This window comes from Podarcis bocagei (genome assembly GCF_964188305.1).
Source record: "Podarcis bocagei genome assembly, chromosome: 16".
Classification (NCBI taxonomy): domain Eukaryota; kingdom Metazoa; phylum Chordata; class Lepidosauria; order Squamata; family Lacertidae; genus Podarcis; species Podarcis bocagei.
The window spans coordinates 23609031-23629738 of NC_138142.1; the positions used below are offsets into that span (position 1 = coordinate 23609031).

The following is a 20708-nucleotide window of genomic DNA, read 5'->3' on the forward strand; positions in this document are numbered from 1 at the left end:
ATGTAGAGAAACAGAGCTAAAAACCCTCTGCTCTGAATGCTCACTGGACCTACCTTTCCTGCCCTTCTTGCTGCTGTTGAGATGAATTATGCCCTGTCTCTGCATCTCCTCCGGAGACTGTGCTTCCTTGGGGTCTCTCCGTAGAATTTACACCAAGAATTGGGTTTTGACCTTGAGGTAGGCCACCGCTGAACCCTGAAGAGGAGGTAGTGCTTGTCTGGTTAATACTGGGCACTGAGGAGGATGCTGACAGCTGTGGCACTGTGGATCCAGAGGTTGAACTGTTGCCTCCTGGGAGGCTGGTGGTCCCTCCGTTGGGTGTGGGGGTGAAAGAACTGCCAGTTGGGGGAGCCCCAGGCGCAGCAAGGCAGGCCGAATTGGGAGGAATCGGTGCAGAATTCCCAGATAGCGTTTGTTCCTGGCTTGGTGGTGGTGCTGGTGCTGTCTGGTGTTTAGGTGGCACCAGCAGGCTGCTGTCAAGTTGCAAAGTAGCTAAGTAAGGTGCTGAAAGAATACACAGATGCAAAGATGTTAAAAATCATGACCGAGAAAAAGGCTGTCTGAAGGGCAAGCCTTGGCAACAGCAAGCAAAAAAAGCACCACAAAGTCTAGGCTTTCAAAACAAGAGTCAGGCAGGCAGACAGAATTATTTCCTTGATAAGGACTTTACTGACTGGGAGTCAAGTGGCACTGCAGAGTCCCTGCAGTGTGACAAGTGGGAGGAAAGGGAAATCATGAAGTTTCCTTTTTATTGCTTGCTCTGGAAGCCCAAGGAGTACAGATGTATAAATCCAATTTTGCAAAATGTCCTGGGAACTGGCTGTTTACATTACTGACAGGTTTCACTGGTATGTGCTTAACTGAGGATTCAGCATATGAATTCCAATCCTGGAAGTTGTTCTGGAGTTATGTTGGGAAGGAGAGGCCTCATCCATTACTCAATGGACCAAATAAGGTGCTGGCACTTTTCACATACTGATGTGCAGGATGTTCCCCACACTGGCCAGGGAATGATCGCTCCCCTTCCTCCTTCACACACAATTTGATCAGACCTCCCTTTTGATTTGAGGTATGTATTAGTAGAAAGCTGTTTTTCTTCTCTCCCCCCTCCCTTTTTAAAAAGTTAACACTGTAGGCTATCCCACGTCTTGGGGATAGAGTGGAACATAAAGTTGTGTGGTTCTGAACCTGTATCTTACTGAAGGAAGGAGCAATGTTCCCGCATATAGTAGAGGGCATCTGCCTAGAAGGTTGTATCTCCTGATTATCCCAAGGCAGGGACATGTTGATTTGTATATGCTTCCTCCTTTCTGGCTTGTCTAAGACTAAGCTTAGAACAGAGTAGAGTTTCCTTAGCAGTAACAGAGAAGTAGAGAAGGCTACAGCTGGGCCACATAGGAAAAAGCCAGAGAATGCCAATTCTTTCCACTATATACCCCAGAAAATATAGTGTGCTAATCATAACCATTTGATTGGATATCACATCCAGCAGCCAAGAAACTGACCTCATGAATCATCACATACATCAGTTTTCCAGCCAATGCTCAACAGATTCAGAACAAAGTGTGAGCAGTAAAAGAAGTCAGGCTGCTTGGAAAAACAGGATATACCTGCCAAGATTAAGCAACTACAAGAAAATCACCCCAACACAAGCCCGGGGAAAGAAATGTAAAAATAAATAACTATTAGCCATGAGAACTAGGCTCCATATGTAAGGAGAGGTGTTACCCTCATGTCTGTTTATATGCTTCCCAGAAGCACGTGGCTGACCACCGATGGAAAGAGGATGCTGAACTAGAGGGACCTTTAGAGTTCACTCCATCAAAACTCTCCTTCTGCTCTTGGCTACCTATGCAACCTTTGGGACAGGCAGCACCATTGAGAGAATGTAAAGTGTCTGGGCTTTCAAGCTGAAGAGCCCAGCTGAAATGAATTGCCTCCGACCTACTCTGTCTCTGCACTTACCTAGGTGGTGACGACAGACTTGCGCATAAAGTTTGAGCCTGGAATGATTGTCACAGTCTTCATTGCCCCAGGGTGGGTTAAACCAGTCACTCACAAGCTCATCTGTCAGCTTCTGGGCTACAGTCTTTCCCACTTGCATGATCCCATCATGCAACACTTTACAGATTGGTTTATGTTGACCAAGTCGACACATCTGGAGACATAAAGAGGAAAACTGATTGTAGTAGTGCAATACATATTCAGAAATCACAGATGTAGTTCTAGAAATCTTCAGAGGTCTGAACATGCATCCCCAATCCAGCATTTATTTATTTTTTTAAAAATGGGATACTCCCACAGGTAAAGCATAAATGAAACAAAAAGTCCATCTCTCACTTTATTTCAACTGGCTCACAATTAAGCCTAAAGGACAGAAAAGAAGAATCCAAGTTTGCCCAAGTGCAATTTATTTCAATGCCAGTGTGCTTATCTGCCATGACTTTCAGTGGAACTCAAGCACTCTGAGCTATCTCAGGATATCACACTAAAACAGTGAGCAATTGCAACAGAAGCTTTCCTGCTCCACAATATTTGAAATTGTGGAAATTGCAAAAGTCTCTGTTTCTGTTACCCACCCTGACTTGTTGCTTAAGCATTACTGCATCCTAGTGGATAATTAAAGTATTACCGCTGTCTTGGACTAGAAATAATAAAAAAATAGGTGTGTGCCTCTGAGAATAAACAGAAAATTGAATGGACTGGCAATGCTACACAATAACAGGGCTTTCCAAAAATAAAATAAAACCAACACGAGCAATTGCATATAATCCAAATGTGCCAATTTTTCGAAGAATTGTAGGTATTATTCCTTACCTCATGATCCCCCTGGTGTGCTAGGCTAAGAAAAAGGTTTGTATACGCCAAAGAACACCCCCACACCCCCGGATATGACACTAATTTTCTGCTTCTTTGAGAATCTGCTGAATCAGAATCAGAAGAATCTTTATTTGCATCAGCCACCAGCCATAGCAATAAAATAAAAAGAAGTGTACTGAAGATAGAGGCAAAAACTTAACTATTCAAAATACATCAGTAATGAAATAACATATCTTATTCTAATTGCCCATGCTAAAATTGCAGTTTTTGCTGTCACCTGGTTATCTTGAGAATCTGATGCTTTAAAGCGGACTTTGCCAACCTGCTGCCCTCTGGATGTTTTTAATCTACAACTCCCATGAGCAGGGTCATAGCTAGGGGGTGGTGAGGTGGGCCCCCACCAGGGGCACAAACAAGGGGGAGCACAAAATCGGCTTTAAAATATGTTCATAAATATGTCTATAAACAAAAAGATTGATTATTGCCTCATAAGAAAATGTTTTAAATAGAGGGTGAATTGAATGGGGGGCAGGCTGGAGGAGAGGCAGAAAGAAGAGTGAATTTGTCAGTGTCTAGGGGGCGCAATGTGGACAGTTCTGCCAGGGCGCAAGATCACCTAGCTATGGCTCTGCCCATGAGCCTCAGCAAGTTTGTGCTTGCTAGAGCTGATGGGAGTCACAAACTAAAACCGGTGCAGAAGGGACCAGGTTGGCAAAGGCTAGGTAAAGGTAAAGGGACCCCTGACCATTAGGTCCAGTCGTGGCCGACTCTGGGGTTTCGGCACTCATCTCGCCTTATTGGCCGAGGGAGCCGGCGTACAGCTTCCGGTTCATGTGGCCAGCATGACTAAGCCATTCCTGGCGAACCAGAGCAGCGCACGGAAATGCCGCTTACCTTCCCACCGGAGTGGTACCTATTTATCTACTTGTACTTTGACATGCTTTCGAACTGCTAGGTTCGCAGGAGCAGGGACCGAGCAACGGGAGCTCACCCCGTCACGGGGATTCGAACCACTGACCTTCTGATCAGCAAGTCCTAGGCTCTGTAGTTTAACCCACAGAGCCACCCATGTCCCAATTATTGCCTTTAGCCCTCCCATGCTGCTCTAGCTATGCAATTTTTCCAATAATAGATGCTGATGGTGTAATCTGTTGGGGCACAAATGAAAGACAAAAGACGAGGGCTGCTGTTTGCTAGAATTTTGGTCACGGACACCTGCTTTTTTATTGCGGCGGGGGGGGGGGGCGAGGGCACAGAGTCCTAATAAACCTTACGAAACTCCCTCTTGCTCACCAACCTCATATACGGCGCTCAAGTCCCTGAAGAAAGTTTTGGCTCCATCAAGCAAGGCCTCGTTTTCTGGACACACCACGATATAAGCAACATCCCGATGGCCTCCATATGGGTCCAGCAGCAGCCTCTCCCAAAATGGCAAGGAGAACGGAGAGATTGTCAGGAAATCCTTGTCATAGCTGACCAGCAAAGTGGGGATTGGAAGAGGCTCAGGAGACTCCTCTGAACCTGAATCAACATGGAAGGAAGTGTCAGAGGACTCAAGACACCACAGGCTGAGCTTTGACAGGCTTTCCAAGACTAGCTTTCAATGCAAAAAAAAAGTACCCTATGGCTCTGGACACCTCCCATGGAGCCACTTCCTCCACTGAAAGGTTACCGGAAATGCCTTGCAATCAAGCAATAATGGTTTTGCTGCTGTGAAAACCACAGCCAGCACAATGACTGTTGGGTGTGAATGGTGCATGGAGCCCAGCTGGCATGGTGACTACTGGATAACACACATGGCAATGTGCATCCCACACCTGCCATTTTTAAATCTAGAAAGCTGTGATCTCCTACACCAGCACAAATAAATAAAAGTATAGGTGTGTTTGCTGTACCATAGGTTCCCCGTCCTGCCATTTTATGGAACTGCTGCCAGGTGAGGGGTCCTTGGACATGCTGGATGTTTTCCCAGGTCCTGCCAGTCCGCTTCTTCTGGATGGCATCTTGGAGGAAAGGCTGGAGAGACAGAAGCATGCGTACTACGTCCTGGGAGGAGAGCATGCTGATGTCTAGAACTGAAAAACAACAACAAAGCAGCTAGACTCAAGAATACAGTGACAGGCATCCAAAATGGTTCAATTCCCTTGCTTTAAAAGAAAATAATAATCACAGAGTATCTTACTTTTTTATCCATCAATATATTAATAGTAGTTTCAAAATTCCAAGGAAGTCTCTTTCATCTTTCTGGTGGTATCCAACACTATACTCTGATCTCTAGAAGCCTCACCCAAAAGAAGATCTTACAGAAGATGCACATAAGCCACAGTTCTGAGATGTACATGCACAGCTTTCACGCATTCTGCAATTTGCAAGACACTTGAAATCCTTGTGTGACTTTCAAAAAGCAGTTTGAAGTTGAAAAAGAATGAGAGCTCCACTGGGCATAGTCCCTTGTCCACATGTTAAGAGGCTATGCAGAATATCACATGCATGACCTACATGCTTCCAGTGGCTGCCGAGTCTTGTTAAAATAAGTGGAGTTCAGAAAACAGAATACAGGCACTCAAAACATACACAGCTTAATATTGTAGAGCATCATACATTCTAAATGACATTCAATCATTTAAGTGCCATTGCTGATCGAAACAAAATGTCAACAGCCATGCATAAGAGAGGTTATCAGCAGGCACTGGGTAAGTACAGAAGTACAGAGAACCCACTGTTCAGAATATTGACTGACAATTGGGCTAGGGATGAAAACCAGGAGGAGGAATGGAGTTTTCAGAAATGGGGGAGGACAAGACACATGGACATAAAAAAGGTACACAACATCACATCATTGTAGAGGTAGGTCAACTGGGAAAGTGTTTAAAATGTCCCCAGGGATGGATGTTAGAGCTGCTAATAGAAATAAATAAATCAAGAATTTTAATGTAACTGAAACTGGCCACCAGTGTGTTCAGCTTACCTGCAAAAGAAATCGCTAAACAGTCCAATGGACAAGTGAAGTTGGCATAGAATGCTGACTGCTGTAGGTCAGCATCAGGGAAGGGAAGGGCAAAATGAACTGAGAAGTTAGAACCCCAAATAGAAGCACTCCACACTTGCGCAGAATATTCTGCTTGTGCAGAATAATACTGTATCATATCAGAATTTGAAATGAACAGCAGTAAAGGGCTAACGAACAAACCCAGGAAACTTCAGACGCTTCTCACGCCAGGTTAGTATATTTGTCCATCTAACTCAGTAATGTCTACTCTGACTGGCAGCCACTCTCTACGGTCTGGGGCAACAAAGGGCCTCTGCCATTTTTCCATTATGTGATCTTTGTAACTGGAGTTGCCAAAGATTGAACCTGGGACCTTCCACATGCAAAACATGCATTTTACCTCTGAGCTACCACTTCTCTCTCTTTCTCTGAATTATTAAATTTTGTCTGGCCAACAAATAGGACTATGCAGGGTGGGCAGGGCATGAATAAAGGGGATGAAAGAGGGTCAAAAAGGAAATTTACAAGATCATGGGCATGTTCACCTCCATTGCCAGTGAGGAATCTCTGTATTTAATTAGATGATCTGATAATACAATAATTTTACATTTTATATTTCTTGACTTTATTTAGTTTGCACTCCCAAGAATTTGGGGTTCAGGTTGAAGGCAAATTAAAAGCTCATCAAGGAGTGATGTGCTGTGATTCCTGCATTGTGGGACTACGCGCCCCTTTTGGGTCTCTTCAAATCAGGACCAGTCTGCCCATGAGACAATGTGAGACAGCTGCCTCAGGGCGCCAGGCTCCAGACAGCCGGGAGGGGCAGCAGATCCAGCCTCAGAGGAACGTAACACTCACTGCCACTGCCTCCTACACTGGGTGCCCAATGCACACCTGCCACTGCACACTCACCTGAGTGACTATTGCTGCTGCTAGGCAGCAGTTGGCAGGTGCAAGACAGTGGGCACATGGTGGGTGGGCATGCAGCAGAGGTGGCAGCGATGGGGGGGGGGCGGCATTTCTGCTTTGCCGCTAGCAGCAAAATGCCCCAGGATGGCTCTGCTTCCAACTGTACAATTCTATGAGTTGGTGAACTCAGAAGTTTGAGAAACTAACCCTGTGAACCACCCTTATATTGAAATGAAGTTGACAACAACAATAAAAATAAAATAATTAACCATAGCACCCAGAAGTGTTTTCTGAAACACCGAAGGAAAAGTAAAATCTCACCGTTGCTGTGAGGCCAAGAGTGAACTGTCGCGCTTCTGACTAGAGCTTCATCCACTTTCCCACCCGTGGGGTTATCCACATACTGCCTGCCTTGCTCCAGAGCGTTGAAGCACTCAATCCAGGAGTCGTTGCTCTCTGCCTGAACTCTGTCATAGCTCCAGTTTGTGTAAGAGAGTGACTGCCTGCTTGTGGCGGACATGTAGTCCAAACAGCTCAGGGAGGTGAAAGGCTGGGTGTGCTGATTCTGGAGGAGGAGGAGGAGGCTTACTGGGGGCTCCTGGGCCCTTTTGGACCCCTCTCCCAGCTGAGGAATCAAGGTGGTCTGACACATCATCAATCTCCTCTCTGCCACCTGGCCAATGTCTGAAGTCCTGCCAAAAATATCCAGTTCATCCTCGATGAACAGCCCAGAGTTGTACCCTAGCTTGCGGTTCATAATTGCACTGAATCCACAAGTGCACCGATACTGGTCCTCGTTCGATGAATCCGGGATATACAGCCCAACGTCGGCACCTTTGATATTCATGTTGCACGCGCAGATGCAGCAGCTGTCGAAGTTGCTGTCTTTGAAGATGTTCAGCACGGAGTCCGAAAGGATGAGTGTGACGTACAGGCTGTGGGCTTCCAGGATTGGTTGCACTGTGGCCGGCTCCACAGAATTGAGAGGCCGGGTTGTGGAAGGCGTTGAGGCTGGCGAGCCTTGGTCCGTGCTGTCGTACTTGACGGATCCTTGCCCGCTGGCAGTGCCCCCGCCTCTAGGAGTCCTTGGGGTCCTGGGTGTGCGTGGCGTAGGGACAGAAAAACGAGGAGTGGCCGGGGAAGGCAATACTCCCGCCCCACTGTTGCTGGCCGGGGCAGCACTGTTTAGCGTCACTGGAGTGCTCATCTGGGGAGTGTTCATCTGAATGTAGTCTTGATCGGCCAGGCTCCCAACACTGGGGACGTTGCTATGAGCAGATAAGGGGAGACAGGAAGAGTTATATGGCTGCGTTTATGTTTTTTTCACACAACTTTCATCTAAATGGGAAGTGGATACAGTGGTACCTCGGGTTACAGACGCTTCAGGTTACAGACTCCGCTAACCCAGAAATAGTACCTTGGGTTAAGAACTTTGCTTCAGGATGAGAACAGAAATAGCACTGTGGCGGTGTGGCAGCAGCGGGAGGCCCCATTAGCTAAAGTGGTACCTCAGGTTAAGAACAGTTTCAGGTTAAGAACGGACCTCCAGAACGAATTAAGTTCTTAACCCGAGGTACCACTGTACAGAGATCTGTCTTATTGAAGCCTTATCCATAGCATGCCACAAGAGATCTCGTCAACAACCAAATTAAGGAGCTTTCTGATACGGCACAGGAAAGAGATGAACAAAAAAATACACCAAGCTTTACAAATTAAAAATTAAAAAATGCATCTACCAAGTGGCTGGAGCCAGGTCACTATTAGCAGTGCAACAGCTTGGAAGGAAAACAGAATGCTGAATAAATAAGACAGCCACAAGACAGCACAAAGGAAATGCTAAACATGTATAGGAATAACAGCACTTAAAGTGCTTGCTTCTGAATATGGATATTATATTTTAACTGATTTATACCTACTTCACCTAATCCTGGGTAAATTTCATAAGCTGTTGAAATTCAGATCTCTGCTTGCAAACTAGCCTTTGGAGTTTGCTGTCTGCTTGTGCCACAACTGGAAGAGGCCAACACTTGTATTCACATTATTCAAAACTGCACGATTAATTTCTCAAATTTCTATCATCAGGAAACGGCCTTCCATTTCACCAAGAAGCTACTTTTAGATGACACATGCACAACTGCCATGGAATTGCACAGTAAGGGCAACATGGATTCAGATCTCCACAGTTGTTCCTACTTACCATTGCTAATAAAAACACTTTTCTTAAAATGTGCTCCTTATGGCAATTGCTCCCCTGATGAAGGAGTAGAAACCTGCAGATTTAAATGCTTCTACTTTCCCTCTTCAGCTAATGTGAAAGTTTAAATATTCATTTTGAACTCCCATTCTGCCAGCAATTTGAGAAGGAAATGCAGTGAAACTTGATTCTCCAGAATAATTTCCCTGTTATCTCTAATGGACTGGAGTGCCAGTCAGGGAAAATGAAATGGGGAAGGGGAGGGGAACAGCCTACAGGTTTAGAAAGAAGCTGAAGCGCAGCGAGTGCCTCTGAGAAGCAACAAAAGGTGACCAAGAAATCTTGATTAGCAATCACCTCTTTCACAGAAGCCTGCAGTAACAGTCATTGCTCTAATTGGATTACACTGGAAATAAAAGATTTTTATCCCAATAAATACCTGCAATTAATAATCAGCTCAGGCCTTGGGAAGTAGTTACCATTAAAGGGGGGGAAAGAAATTAAATTGCTGCCTAGGTGGTGTCAAGAGCTTCACATTTCCCCTGTCTTTCCCTTTTTTTGCAATTCCTCAGAGAACACCGAAGAACCTTTGAAGAAAGTGATTGATATAAAGGACTGATATAAAGATACTAGCTGCTTCCCCTCTAAAAATCAATTGACTGCGAATGGGAGAGCCTTACATTGCATGTTCCATTTTTAAGGGGTTTCATACATTTTATGGTTTCCATACTCGCTGTGTTTCGAGATCAGCAGCTGGGCTTTGCATTTCATTGAGACTGCTAAACAGAGTTCCAATTAATTTTTAGTTGATATACTGGCACTAACTTCAGAGAGGAGAGGATCAGAGCACAGCAAATGGGCAGGCTGTGTCTGGACCAGGAAGAGCCAGCAAGCTGGACAAGGAAGTAAGTAATGGGAGAAAAAACTTGACTGGCATTAAGGTCAACCTCCTCTTTCTATGATGGGCGCAAGGAACCTTTGCAACTGCATTATATCAATCACTTTCCAGGCAACCTTCATGCCAGCGATGGGCAAGGTCAACAGCAAAGGTGGGAACAGCAATGAATCTAAATTTTACCACTGTGCAATAGGCTACTTTGTATACAACGTCACACAGCCCTGTCCATCCTCCAGCCAGCCACATCAGAGGCATCGTCAGAATTCAGTGACACATTCAAGCCAGGCAAAAACATGCAAGGAGGGAGTACAGAAGGCCTGAGAAGAAGAGTGTGTGGCTGGAGAGGGTCCTAAAGGCCAGATTTGGCCCCCAGGCCCAATGTTCTCCATCCTTGATCTATGAGCTAAGAGGTGCAATGGGAACCTTATGCCAGTGTTAAGAGCTGGCTAACCCTAAGCTTGATATGATGTGAAAATAATGACTAACGTTCCCCCTCATCTGATTGTACATTAGCAGTGGGAAGGGCAGCCATCACCCTAACCGTTGTTGTCAGGGTCAGAAGGTTAACCTGCCTCTCAGGGAGCCCTGAGAGTAGCTCACTCAAGGATGCTTCCAGGAAAGAGGAACACAGCCATGACTCTCTCCCCACCCTAGGTCTCTGCATGAGTAAAGGTCGGTTGTACACACAAGCAACTTAAAGGGAACCAGAAACCAAGTGTGGCTCAAGAGCCACAAATTAAAGGGGAGAAAGAAGACAGGGAGGGCAGAAAGCAGGAGTTCCGTGGCTGCGCTGGGAAGACAGTCTTGTGTCACTAAGCACCACTGGAGCTTGGTGTTCTGCATAGAGGTAAGCAATGCATGCTACTCTAAGAAACAGAAGCCTGAAGAGGCCAACAAGGCTGTAGGCAACAAGTGAAGTAATTTGGGGTGTTGGATGTGCATGCATGAAGGTTTTTTCAAAAGAAGTGAGAAAGCAGTCGCTTCTGTCACCTGTCTCTCTTTTGTGGCTGACAGATATGGGAATTGACCTCCATGGCTACACCCATCATGGTAGTTTTTTAAATATTTGATTGATAAAAATCATGCCCAGATCATTCTTGGCAGAATTAACGGTACTTCTAAATAGCCTCCTCTCCACCTCATTACGTTCCAAGTTAATCCCAAAGGCTAAGTAAAAATCATACACGGTGGATTAACAAGGAAGTCAATGAATATCCTGCATGACTATGCAAAAACACACAAACCCGTTTTCTCATTTCCACTGCTGTACTTACTTGTATCCATCTCTGATGAAAGCAGCTGTAGGCGGTAAAGGAAGTTGTTCGATTTTTGGAGGAATGGCCCAGGAAGGCCGATAGACACAGGTCTCTGGGATCTTCAGAGGTAGCAGGCACTGGCTGGGAAGCATCTTCAGAGGAGCAAACATGGAGGAGCCCACAAAGGGCTGAAAGGTGGAAGATTTGTGCACAAAGGAGAAATCCTACAAAACCAAGGAATTGCATGGGTTGGGACACATAAAAGAAACATACGAATATTATCCAGGCAGCTTTTCTTGCCTAAAATTATGATTAGTGGGCTTTAGGAACCTGGAAAGGTGCCAGATACTGAGTCTGACCATTGGGTCCATGTAGCTCAGTACTGTCTACACTGACAGGCAGCAGCTCTTCATGGTTTCAGGTAGGGTTCTCTCCTAGCCTACCGCCTACCTGCAGATGCCACTGGAGATTGAACCTGTGACCATCTACAGGCAAGGCAGATGCTCTTCCACTGAACTACATCTCTTTCCCATTTTAATCTTCAACATTGGCAAGCAGCTCTAAATTCTTTGAAAACAGGAATCACGGGATTTATTCAAGCTACATTCTAAATGAAGAAAAATACACCAGAGTATCACGCTACCAGCTTTGCAACTGGGAAATGGGTGCCCACTCCTTGCTTAGTACAGGTGGCAACATCAGCACCTGGCAAAGTATTATCTACCCCAAATGGCAGCAGCTCTCCAGAGGTTCAGGCAAGAGTCTTTCACGTTACTTTTACCTGATCCTTTTAATGAGAGATGCCAGAGATTTAAGTTAGAATCTTCTGTGTACAAATGCATCTTCTACCACTGAGCTACAGTTTTTCCCTGAGCTCAGCCACTGTACTTTATGCCACTGTACTTAATGCTCAAACTTTGCTGCATTGGTATGTCTGGACAAAGAATGTCTGTCCTTCTTTCATTGGCTGCAGTACCTGCAAACCCCCAATTCATTTCCATGGTTATTCATGTTCATTTTAAGACAGAGCTGATCAACAACTTTCCTGCCCATATTTCTCCACCCATGTTTCAGTTTTACACCACCACCTGCTTTTAGCTTGATACCTTGATTTCTTCTGGTTTAGGGCTGCCTAATCCATCTTCCACTTCCATTTTAAACTCTGTGAGCTGGGTTGTAACCATGTTGACCACAGGGCTTTCCATCATTCCCAGTGTAGTCACAGTCTCCGAGTTGATGCCATCTTTATAGCTCATCACAGGGGAGAAAGCAGGGTGTTGCTCCAAGGAAGGTGGTGTTGGAAACATCCTCTGCAGATCTGCCACGGCTAGACAAGATAACCCATGTGTTAACACATTATATATACTTTTTTTAAAAAGCAAGCCTTCCATGATGCTCAAAAAGCAGACTTGCTGTCAGTTTCAGAATTAGCCTCTCTGAACTCTTATGGTAGTGGATTCAATCATTTAACCTTAGCTGTGTGAAGAGACTCTTTGTTTCATCTGTCCTGAATCTTCCAACATTTAGATTATGAGAGAAGGCTATCACTACTATGGAAATGGAGGTTGAAGACCCTCTCCACAGATAAATTACAGATACCATCCAGTAGCCAAACCATAGTGGCACCTCCGGATGCTGCACCCCCCTGCAATCCCTACACAGATCTGGCTGGCACAGGGCACAAAACCACAGCTCGCCCCTATACACGAAGCCAAGCCAGAGCACAACTAAGTGCAGTACAGCCATCTTCTCAGAAAAACTCTTCTCAGAAAAACTCAGAAAAACTCTTCACAAGCTCAAGAGGTCAAGACACGAAAGCTTTAGCAACTAATCCACACCTAATGACCCTCCTAAGTGGTACTCAGAATATCACTCAAGAAATCACTCAAGATATCCCTCAAGTAATTAATGAACAAAAGAAGAAAAGGCACAATAACCTGGGAACTTCCTCTCTGCCCAGAACGTTGGAGGCTATACACCACACCCCCTCAACAGTATTTATAGGAACTCAAACACTGAGATCCTGCTCTGTTCTAGTAACAAGAAGCCGAAAGCACCAGCCTGAAGATGACGAGTGAGACCTCGTCGAAACGTCGCCTAGACACCCCAACTCTTACACGGGAAGATACCCGAAAACACCAAAACCTGCATTCCTGTACCCGTGAAAATCTACGAAAGCATATATATATATATATATATATATATATATATATATATATATAGCATAAAACATAAAATAGATATCTTGCTTTTGGTTGCTTAAGAAATAATTATTAATATTAAGAACAGGCAAGAAGTTATTCATGCTTAACAACGCAGCTTGCTTTGTTCTTCTCAAGGACATATCTATCAATCAATCAATATCCTTTATTCGACCAATAGTCAGAAATAAAACACAATAATTATAAACTATAACATCATAGGGGTACATAAATAAGGTAGGGCCACAGTACTAGACCTCTCACAGATAACCCACATCAAGGCATTCAGTTATACGTTTCCGACACTTGAGTGCCAGGAAAAGAAATTTAGCCACTGACGAAGTTGTTTTCCCAGAAGACTTATTTAGCAGATATGCTGTCTGCTTTCCTCTTTGTCAGGAACTGAGCTGGGGTAAGTATGGAGTTATAAGATACTGTCTTAAATCGTTGTAGCTGGGACAGCTCAGTAAAATGTGCTCTGTGGATTCTACCTCACCCAATGCACAGTGGCATAATCTCTGGTCATATGGGACTCCTCCATATCTTCCCTTCAGAACCGCCGAGTCAAGAACATTCAGCCTAGCCGCAGTAAATAGTCTGCGGTATTCCACGTAGTGGATATCCACCAGGTAGCAAGCTGGAGCAGCCCGATACAGCTGCTCCCCCAGAAACAACCCAGGTTTCACACGGGCTAAGGACATATCAAGGTAGAACTGGTAAAGGAAAGGGAAGTCACAGGTTGGGCAAACATTAAGGAATGCAAGTCTCCAAGTCTAGAACCAGACTACAGTAGAGATCCTATCCATCCCTGAGCAGCGAGAGACTAGCTTCCTAGCAATATAATAAAAGGAGAAAGCAACCAAAGGAACTGCAACATAGTGTGAACAGCAGCTATGTGCATTTCCTAAACTCAGCTGAGACATGCATGCACAAAGCTGGGCTTATCAGTCACGTCCAGACCAGAGGGAACAGCCACTGATGCTACAGTGTGGTCCATGGGCCTCTCTTTGACAGGCAGTTTGTATAACATGCTAAGTATCCATCAGCAACTCTGATCAGTGCTCTCCAGCAGATTTGCCGCTGGGACATCCCTGTGGAGATTGTAAGGCACACACAGCATGCTGATGTCACCCTGCTATTCTTCTAATTGGCAACAAAATGGAGCTTAGGAAAGCACTGGTCTTGCATCCAAAAGGGAAATCCTTCAGAGAGAGACCAAGCTTCTAGGCCTTCAAAATCAGTGTGGAAGGGGAAGCAGGTTCTGCTGTCTAATCGTCTGACAACCCTCTCTATCTCTTTCTCTCTCTCATGCATGTACACTTACTTCTGCTCTTTCTGAAATATTTTACAGAAGCTGCTGCAGAGAGAGAGAGAGAGAGAGAGAGAGAGAGAGAGAGAGAGAGAGAGATGAACATTGAATGGGGCAAGTCCTATCTACTTAACCCTTCCCAACCTGCTCCACACTGTGCCATTCTTTTTGGAATTCCCTTTTTTTTTTAATTAAAAAAGAAGGTGGGGGCAACTTTCTGCAATGCAGTGTCATTAAAAGAAGAAGAAGAAAATATTTAATTAAATAAACCCACAGAACTGACTGGGTATCATTATTCATTTTCATGTGTGTCATGCTTGAGAAAGCCTTGCATATTTTAAGCAGCTATAGATCTACTAAAACTGTCAAAACCCAATCTCTGTGTACTTCATACTTCTGCATTTGAGTAAATCAGCACTGCTTTTATGGGTCCATAAAACTCTCTGACTCATCCTCGTGACACCATGGTTTTTCCCCTCAATTTGTTCTCATTACCAGCTAGAGTTAATGAGATAATGTTCAAGAATGATTTGCGGCGGAATGAGAGTTCAGCTTAGAGTGGCCGTGGTATCTCTCTCTCCCTCTCTCGGAAGCAGGAGGATATTGTAATTCACAATGACATCTGTTAGTATCACACACACACACACAATTCTATTTTCAAATATACATAAAACATTTCTAAAGCATATCACGTATGTGAGGGATGCAGTGGGGAAACATCTGCGGATCTCAAAGGACAATACAACTCCCTGCAGTTCCTGGCATGATGGAAAAGGAGCAGGGCATTGGGAATCCACAATCTATATTAATATATGCTGGATACAAAAAGCCCAGCGCAACCCAGATTCTTCTGACTTCACCTAAATCTTTAAGAGACAGCAGTTTGAACATTGGTAAGCTTCATTTCTCCCTCGGTATAAATTGAATGGAGATATATAATGCAGTTTCAATTAGAAACCGTGGGCTTCTATTGCAGGTAGCAAATTCCTTATCCACTTTTTTTAAAGTCGTAGCCTTTAAATGAAGACAGCATAAATTAAAATAATTGCATTTCCCTGTGACTTGTACAATCACAACTTGGGTAGGAACACTATGCTTCAAACCACCAGCTAGCAAACGAACAATGGCGTCTGGGACACCGGTACTGAACAGACACAGCTCTTGTCAAGAGGCAGCCAAGCTGTTTATGGGAGCCAGGTGATTTGATTTTATCATGCTGGTTCTATTGGATTTGCACAGGATGCCATTTAGTTTCTGAGCTCAATTCAATTTCTGCTGGCTCAGCTCCACATCACTTTCATGCTGCTGGAATTTGTTGAACAGGTTGAACACTGTTAACTCATTAAACTGAGTGTATGCTGGGGTGGGCTTCTCTTTTTTTTAATGAATGACGCTTGGGCTGTTCTGACCTTATTACCGTATTGTTAGCCACTCTGCGTCACAACTTTGGAAAAATAAGCAGGACAGAGATTTCGGAAAATAAATGAGTAAGAGGCAGCCAATACCATGGAACACAAGACAATTCCAACTGAGGCAAAGCAGTCCTCCTCCTGGGTCTCTAATAAGATTGGAATACCAGTGGAATCACCCCAGATAGCTAAAGAACAGCTAAGAAAATTAATACCCATTTACATAGCAATTCTTTCAAAACATGGATGTGGGTTTTTTATATGATTGGCTTGTACTTTTAATATTAGGTGAAATCCTGGAGACACACTTAACACTTACTTGGAGGATAAGGTACTGCTGTTCTGCCGTCCTTGCTCAGAGGGCGCTCTTCTGTCCCCACTGCAGGTATTTTTGATGACCGAAGGGCAGGTGAGACAGCCTAGATTTAGGATTTTTTTGAAAAGACCTCATTAAAAGCAAATAATACCTCTTTGAAACCAAACTGGCCATAACACAACTTCACAGCCTTTTCTGTTTATTCCATTTTAAATAAAGCAATGAATAGCACCTCTTAAATGAAAAAAAATCAAGGGGAGGGGGCGGAGAAACCTAATTTTGCATCATTCATTCTTTTTAATTTTTTTTTTAATGGTTTAAAAAGTCAACTTACGTCTGTGTGCTTTTTACAAATGAATTTTTTGTGTGCTGGTGTTTCCCATGAAACTGGCAGCGGAACACGACTACTTTATTAACCCACATCAGCACAAAGTGAAATTTCTGGTATCATGGGCAAAGTGAATGGAAACAGGGGGGGAAAAACATAGAGAAAAAGAATTTGGTGTATCTGCTACATTAGACACAGACTTTGCTCTCATGCTGAAATCTTCCTTTGGGGCAAGAGGAGTGGCTGTGGAATGACATTCCATTTACCACGTAGTTCACACTATGGGGAAAACCGGAGGCTTTCAAACACAGGTTGTATGCCCATCTGTCAGGGAATCTTTAGCTGTGAACTAGATGGACCTTGGAATCCCTTCCAACTCTGCAATTCCATGAAATCAGATGGAGGAGAAATCAAGTCCCCAAATTCCCTGAGATTATATATTACTCCAAAGGGAGAGTGACACCAAGAGTATATAGCATATCTTAACACATCACACACTTACTCCAGGATCATCTTCATCTGAGTTATCGAAGAGGTTGTCTAAATCATGTAGTGAAGGGGCCAAATCTGTTACTTGTGTGAGGCTACTAGAACCAGCTCGGCCTGCGGCATTATCTTGCCGTGTGTCTGCAGGGAGGATGGAGAGAGAGAGAAAAAAGAGGGGGCGGGGGGAAGAAACATCAAGGATTTTAGACGTCAGGCAGAAAGGCATTAAATCACACTCTCCAAAAACACAATTGCTGTATTCCAAAGTTTATCTTTTAAAATAATCAGCTGGACATATGTGGACATATTTTCAGGTGCCGAGCAACATTACAGTTGTACCTTGGTTCTCTAACTTAATCCGTTCCAGGAGTGTTCAACTCCCGAAACTGTTCGAAAACCAAGGCACAGCTTCCAATTGGCTGCAGGAGCTTCCTGCACTCAAGCGGAAGCCGCGCCGGACATTCAGCTTCTAAAAAACGTTCACAAACTGGAACACTTACTTCTGGGTTTGCGGCATTCAGGAACTGATTTATTCAGGAGCCAAGCCGTTAGAGAACCAAGGTACCACTGTACTACTGTCCCGTTTTCTACTAATTGCTTGTGTCACAGTTCATCACTAAAGTATGATTCTTATGATTCTTATTAAGATGTCGAGTGGCATCTTTCACAAGAAGGCCCCGACACATTTTCACATACCTGTTTTAGGAGCAGAACTGAAAATGGACATTGCATCTTTCCCATCTGGAATGGTGGTGGAATGGCCTGCCGCAGAAATCTCTTTAGTTGCTGTTCCATCTTCTGACTGCAAACAGAGAATTTAATCAACCACAATTTCCTTAAAAGAGTTAGAAAAGTAAAATAAATCCAGGTGAGTAGTTCTGAGCTCTTACAACCTCACACCCACTGCTTTCAATGGTGTTGCAAATAGTTCTTCCGGTAACTATGCAATAACAACCTGTCACATGGGATGCGGCTCCAAACAGCAGATATAATGCCCTCCCCAAAGTAATGTTTCAAAAGCAGTAGGCTCAGTCAAAAACCAAAATAGCAGAGAAAGGTTTGTATGAATGCAGAATGTAAAATCACCATGGCTTTCCTGAGCTGTAAGATAATTCAGAAATGATAATTTAATGTATGCTACAACTATTTTAATGAGGATTCTTAAGGATCTTTATTTCACAATGAGCTTTTCCAATCAATCTGGAATGGGGGTCCTGCATCTGCCAACGGCATTGCCAAGAAGTGTCCTACTGAAGTGAATGGAATTCTTTTCAGCAGTGCAAACTCCAGGTGCAGAAGACCTGGTTCATTAAAGCCTCCCTTATCCTCCATGCTAGGGTCCCAATCTGGAACACTCTCCTTCAGCATGCAGACTTTTTAAAAAACAAACAAGAACAATTACCAACAAACTTTGACTTAAAGGTACAGCTACATAGTTTGTATTACGTGAAGTTTGGACCTTGGGCAGAAGGGAATGTCTCACGAAGGGCCTTAGGCTCAGTGGTAGGCTACATGCTTTGAATGCAGAAAGTCCTATTGTTCAATCCCAGCTTGTCCCAGAAGACTCCTGTTTGAAATCCTGGAGAGCAATCAGTGTTCACAACACTAAGCTAGGTTGGATTAATGCTCTAACCTGGTATAAGGCAGCTTCCTGTCTCTCTATGGCACAGACATGTGGCATTTTAAAATGGCGAAAGTATTCAGAACTATTATATTTACTCATAGGCAAACATAATCACTTACAGCTCAACTGTGTGTGTGTTTGCATTGAAGCAAGTACTATTGTACTGAGTGAGTGGTAAGCCATCTGGCAGCATGAAGCCATTCAACAGAGCTTTCACTTTGGTAAGTATATGCAGGATTTCAACCTTAATCAATTAAAATTATTATATCTAAATCTACAAAGAAATTTTTCAACACAAGACATAGAATTTAAGACTTCAAAGGTCTGAGTTGTAGTACAACAGACAAAAATTTCCAAGCAAGAATCACTGCACTCAAAAAATATTGTGCTACTAGTTTGACAGCATACCTTATTCTTCTTCAGAGATTCTCTATCAGCTCCAAGCTTGCACTTCTTAGTGCCAGTGAAGCTGTATTTGATATCACCATCCTGAAATGTGTAAGGATCGCTGACATCTCCCAAACATTCACCAGGTTGCTGTATTAGAGGTAAGGGGTCAAGATAATTCATTGCTGGCACTGAGGGGGTTTCTTCCAAGATTTTAAATCTTTTATTAGGTTGTGCTAAGAGCCTAAGAGAAAAGGAAACAGAAAAACAGTAAAGTCTGTTCTGCAGATTTATAGATTTTTCTTACACAAACACAGCTAATATACTTCCTCTTCTGGTTCGATATAGCTGAAACAAAATGCTTCTTTAGCAGAGCATTACGAATCTACTGGCTGACTTGTAAGCTTGCATTCTGGCCTAGCCACAGAAAGAACAGAATCTTACAGACACATCACTGAATCAAAATCTCCCCCATAACCAGAAACATTATGGTATACTTAGAGCATCTGCAGAAGTGGATACTGGAGAAAATATGGCAATAATCCTCCTCTTTACACCCAATTTTAATGGTTGTTAGCTACCTTTCAGATGTCTTTGAAAATGGAAATATGTGTTGCAATAAAACAAAGAAAGAAATGTTCGAACCCCTATTTTGGTATTTGCTTTAGACATTATCTTGCTGTGCAGGAACAGGATGCACAAGTTTCCTGTTCTTCCTTTTCCTCTGTAAGATTGTTGTATTGGAAATATAGCTCTTACATTTCTCTCCCAGATATGTGGGGGGAGAAGTATACTTCTGGCACAGTTGTGCAGGATCAAGAGCATCTCATTTTTATGTGCTGTGGTGGACAACATTTTTCCCCCATCAAGGGCTCCATGTTCTGGGAGTCAATCGGGGGGGGGGCGGGGGGGCATGCCAGTGGTAGGTGGGGCCAAAGCCAGCAGTGGCCAGGGCCACCGCTTTTCTCTCCTCCTCATTCCTGCCTAGTGTGGGTTGGTGGGGTAGAGCTTGCTCTTGACACAAGTATGAACTGATCGATCTCAGGGGGCTTCTGAAATTAAGATGAGCGCCACATGTGACCTTAGGGCTGCAGGCTGTCCACCCTTGTCATATGGAACATATGGCCTGAGAGCGCTTTTCTGTCCTCCAAGTCCTTCAAGCCTGGTCTCACGTGAAGAGCTCACTTTAGGACATTGATTTAGCCATCACTGAGATACACGTGTGAAAAATTCAAAAATATTTTTGGAGATGTTCAAAGTGCATGCAAGCTTCATTCACCCCTATCTCCCATACGCCCAGCCAAAAGTTCAATTAGCTCTGTCGCAGCCAAAATAACAAGAACATATAACAACTGTAAAAGGCTCAAGGAGTCTGAGACGTGACCACAGGGCTGTCCTTCCACACTGGCCATAATGATAGGGTAAGGTTCATTTCCAAACAGAATTCAGCCTGCAAAACCCTAGGCTCTGATTTAAGCACAGTATTTCTGGAATGGATCTGGTACCTACTGCATTCTTCATCTGTTCTACGCACACCTAGAGATCACTGGCCACTTGTTGTGCTCGAGTTTTGCAGGCACAT

The 20708-nt window shown here is 44.0% G+C and overlaps 1 protein-coding gene across 1 annotated transcript in view; it reads right to left on the reverse strand.

Moving 5' to 3' along the window:
* Positions 1–20708, reverse strand: part of MED13L (mediator complex subunit 13L) — a 174575-nt gene that overhangs the window by 23233 nt on the left and 130634 nt on the right. The window contains exons 11-21 of the mRNA XM_081175248.1: positions 19148–19370; positions 17812–17917; positions 17132–17256; positions 16305–16404; positions 12173–12393; positions 11085–11290; positions 7040–7986; positions 4716–4895; positions 4118–4341; positions 1966–2158; positions 54–504 (exon numbers count right to left, since the gene is read on the reverse strand). Coding sequence (XP_081031374.1) covers positions 54–504; positions 1966–2158; positions 4118–4341; positions 4716–4895; positions 7040–7986; positions 11085–11290; positions 12173–12393; positions 16305–16404; positions 17132–17256; positions 17812–17917; positions 19148–19370 — 2976 coding nt within the window. The remainder of the gene's footprint in view (positions 1–53; positions 505–1965; positions 2159–4117; positions 4342–4715; positions 4896–7039; positions 7987–11084; positions 11291–12172; positions 12394–16304; positions 16405–17131; positions 17257–17811; positions 17918–19147; positions 19371–20708) is intronic.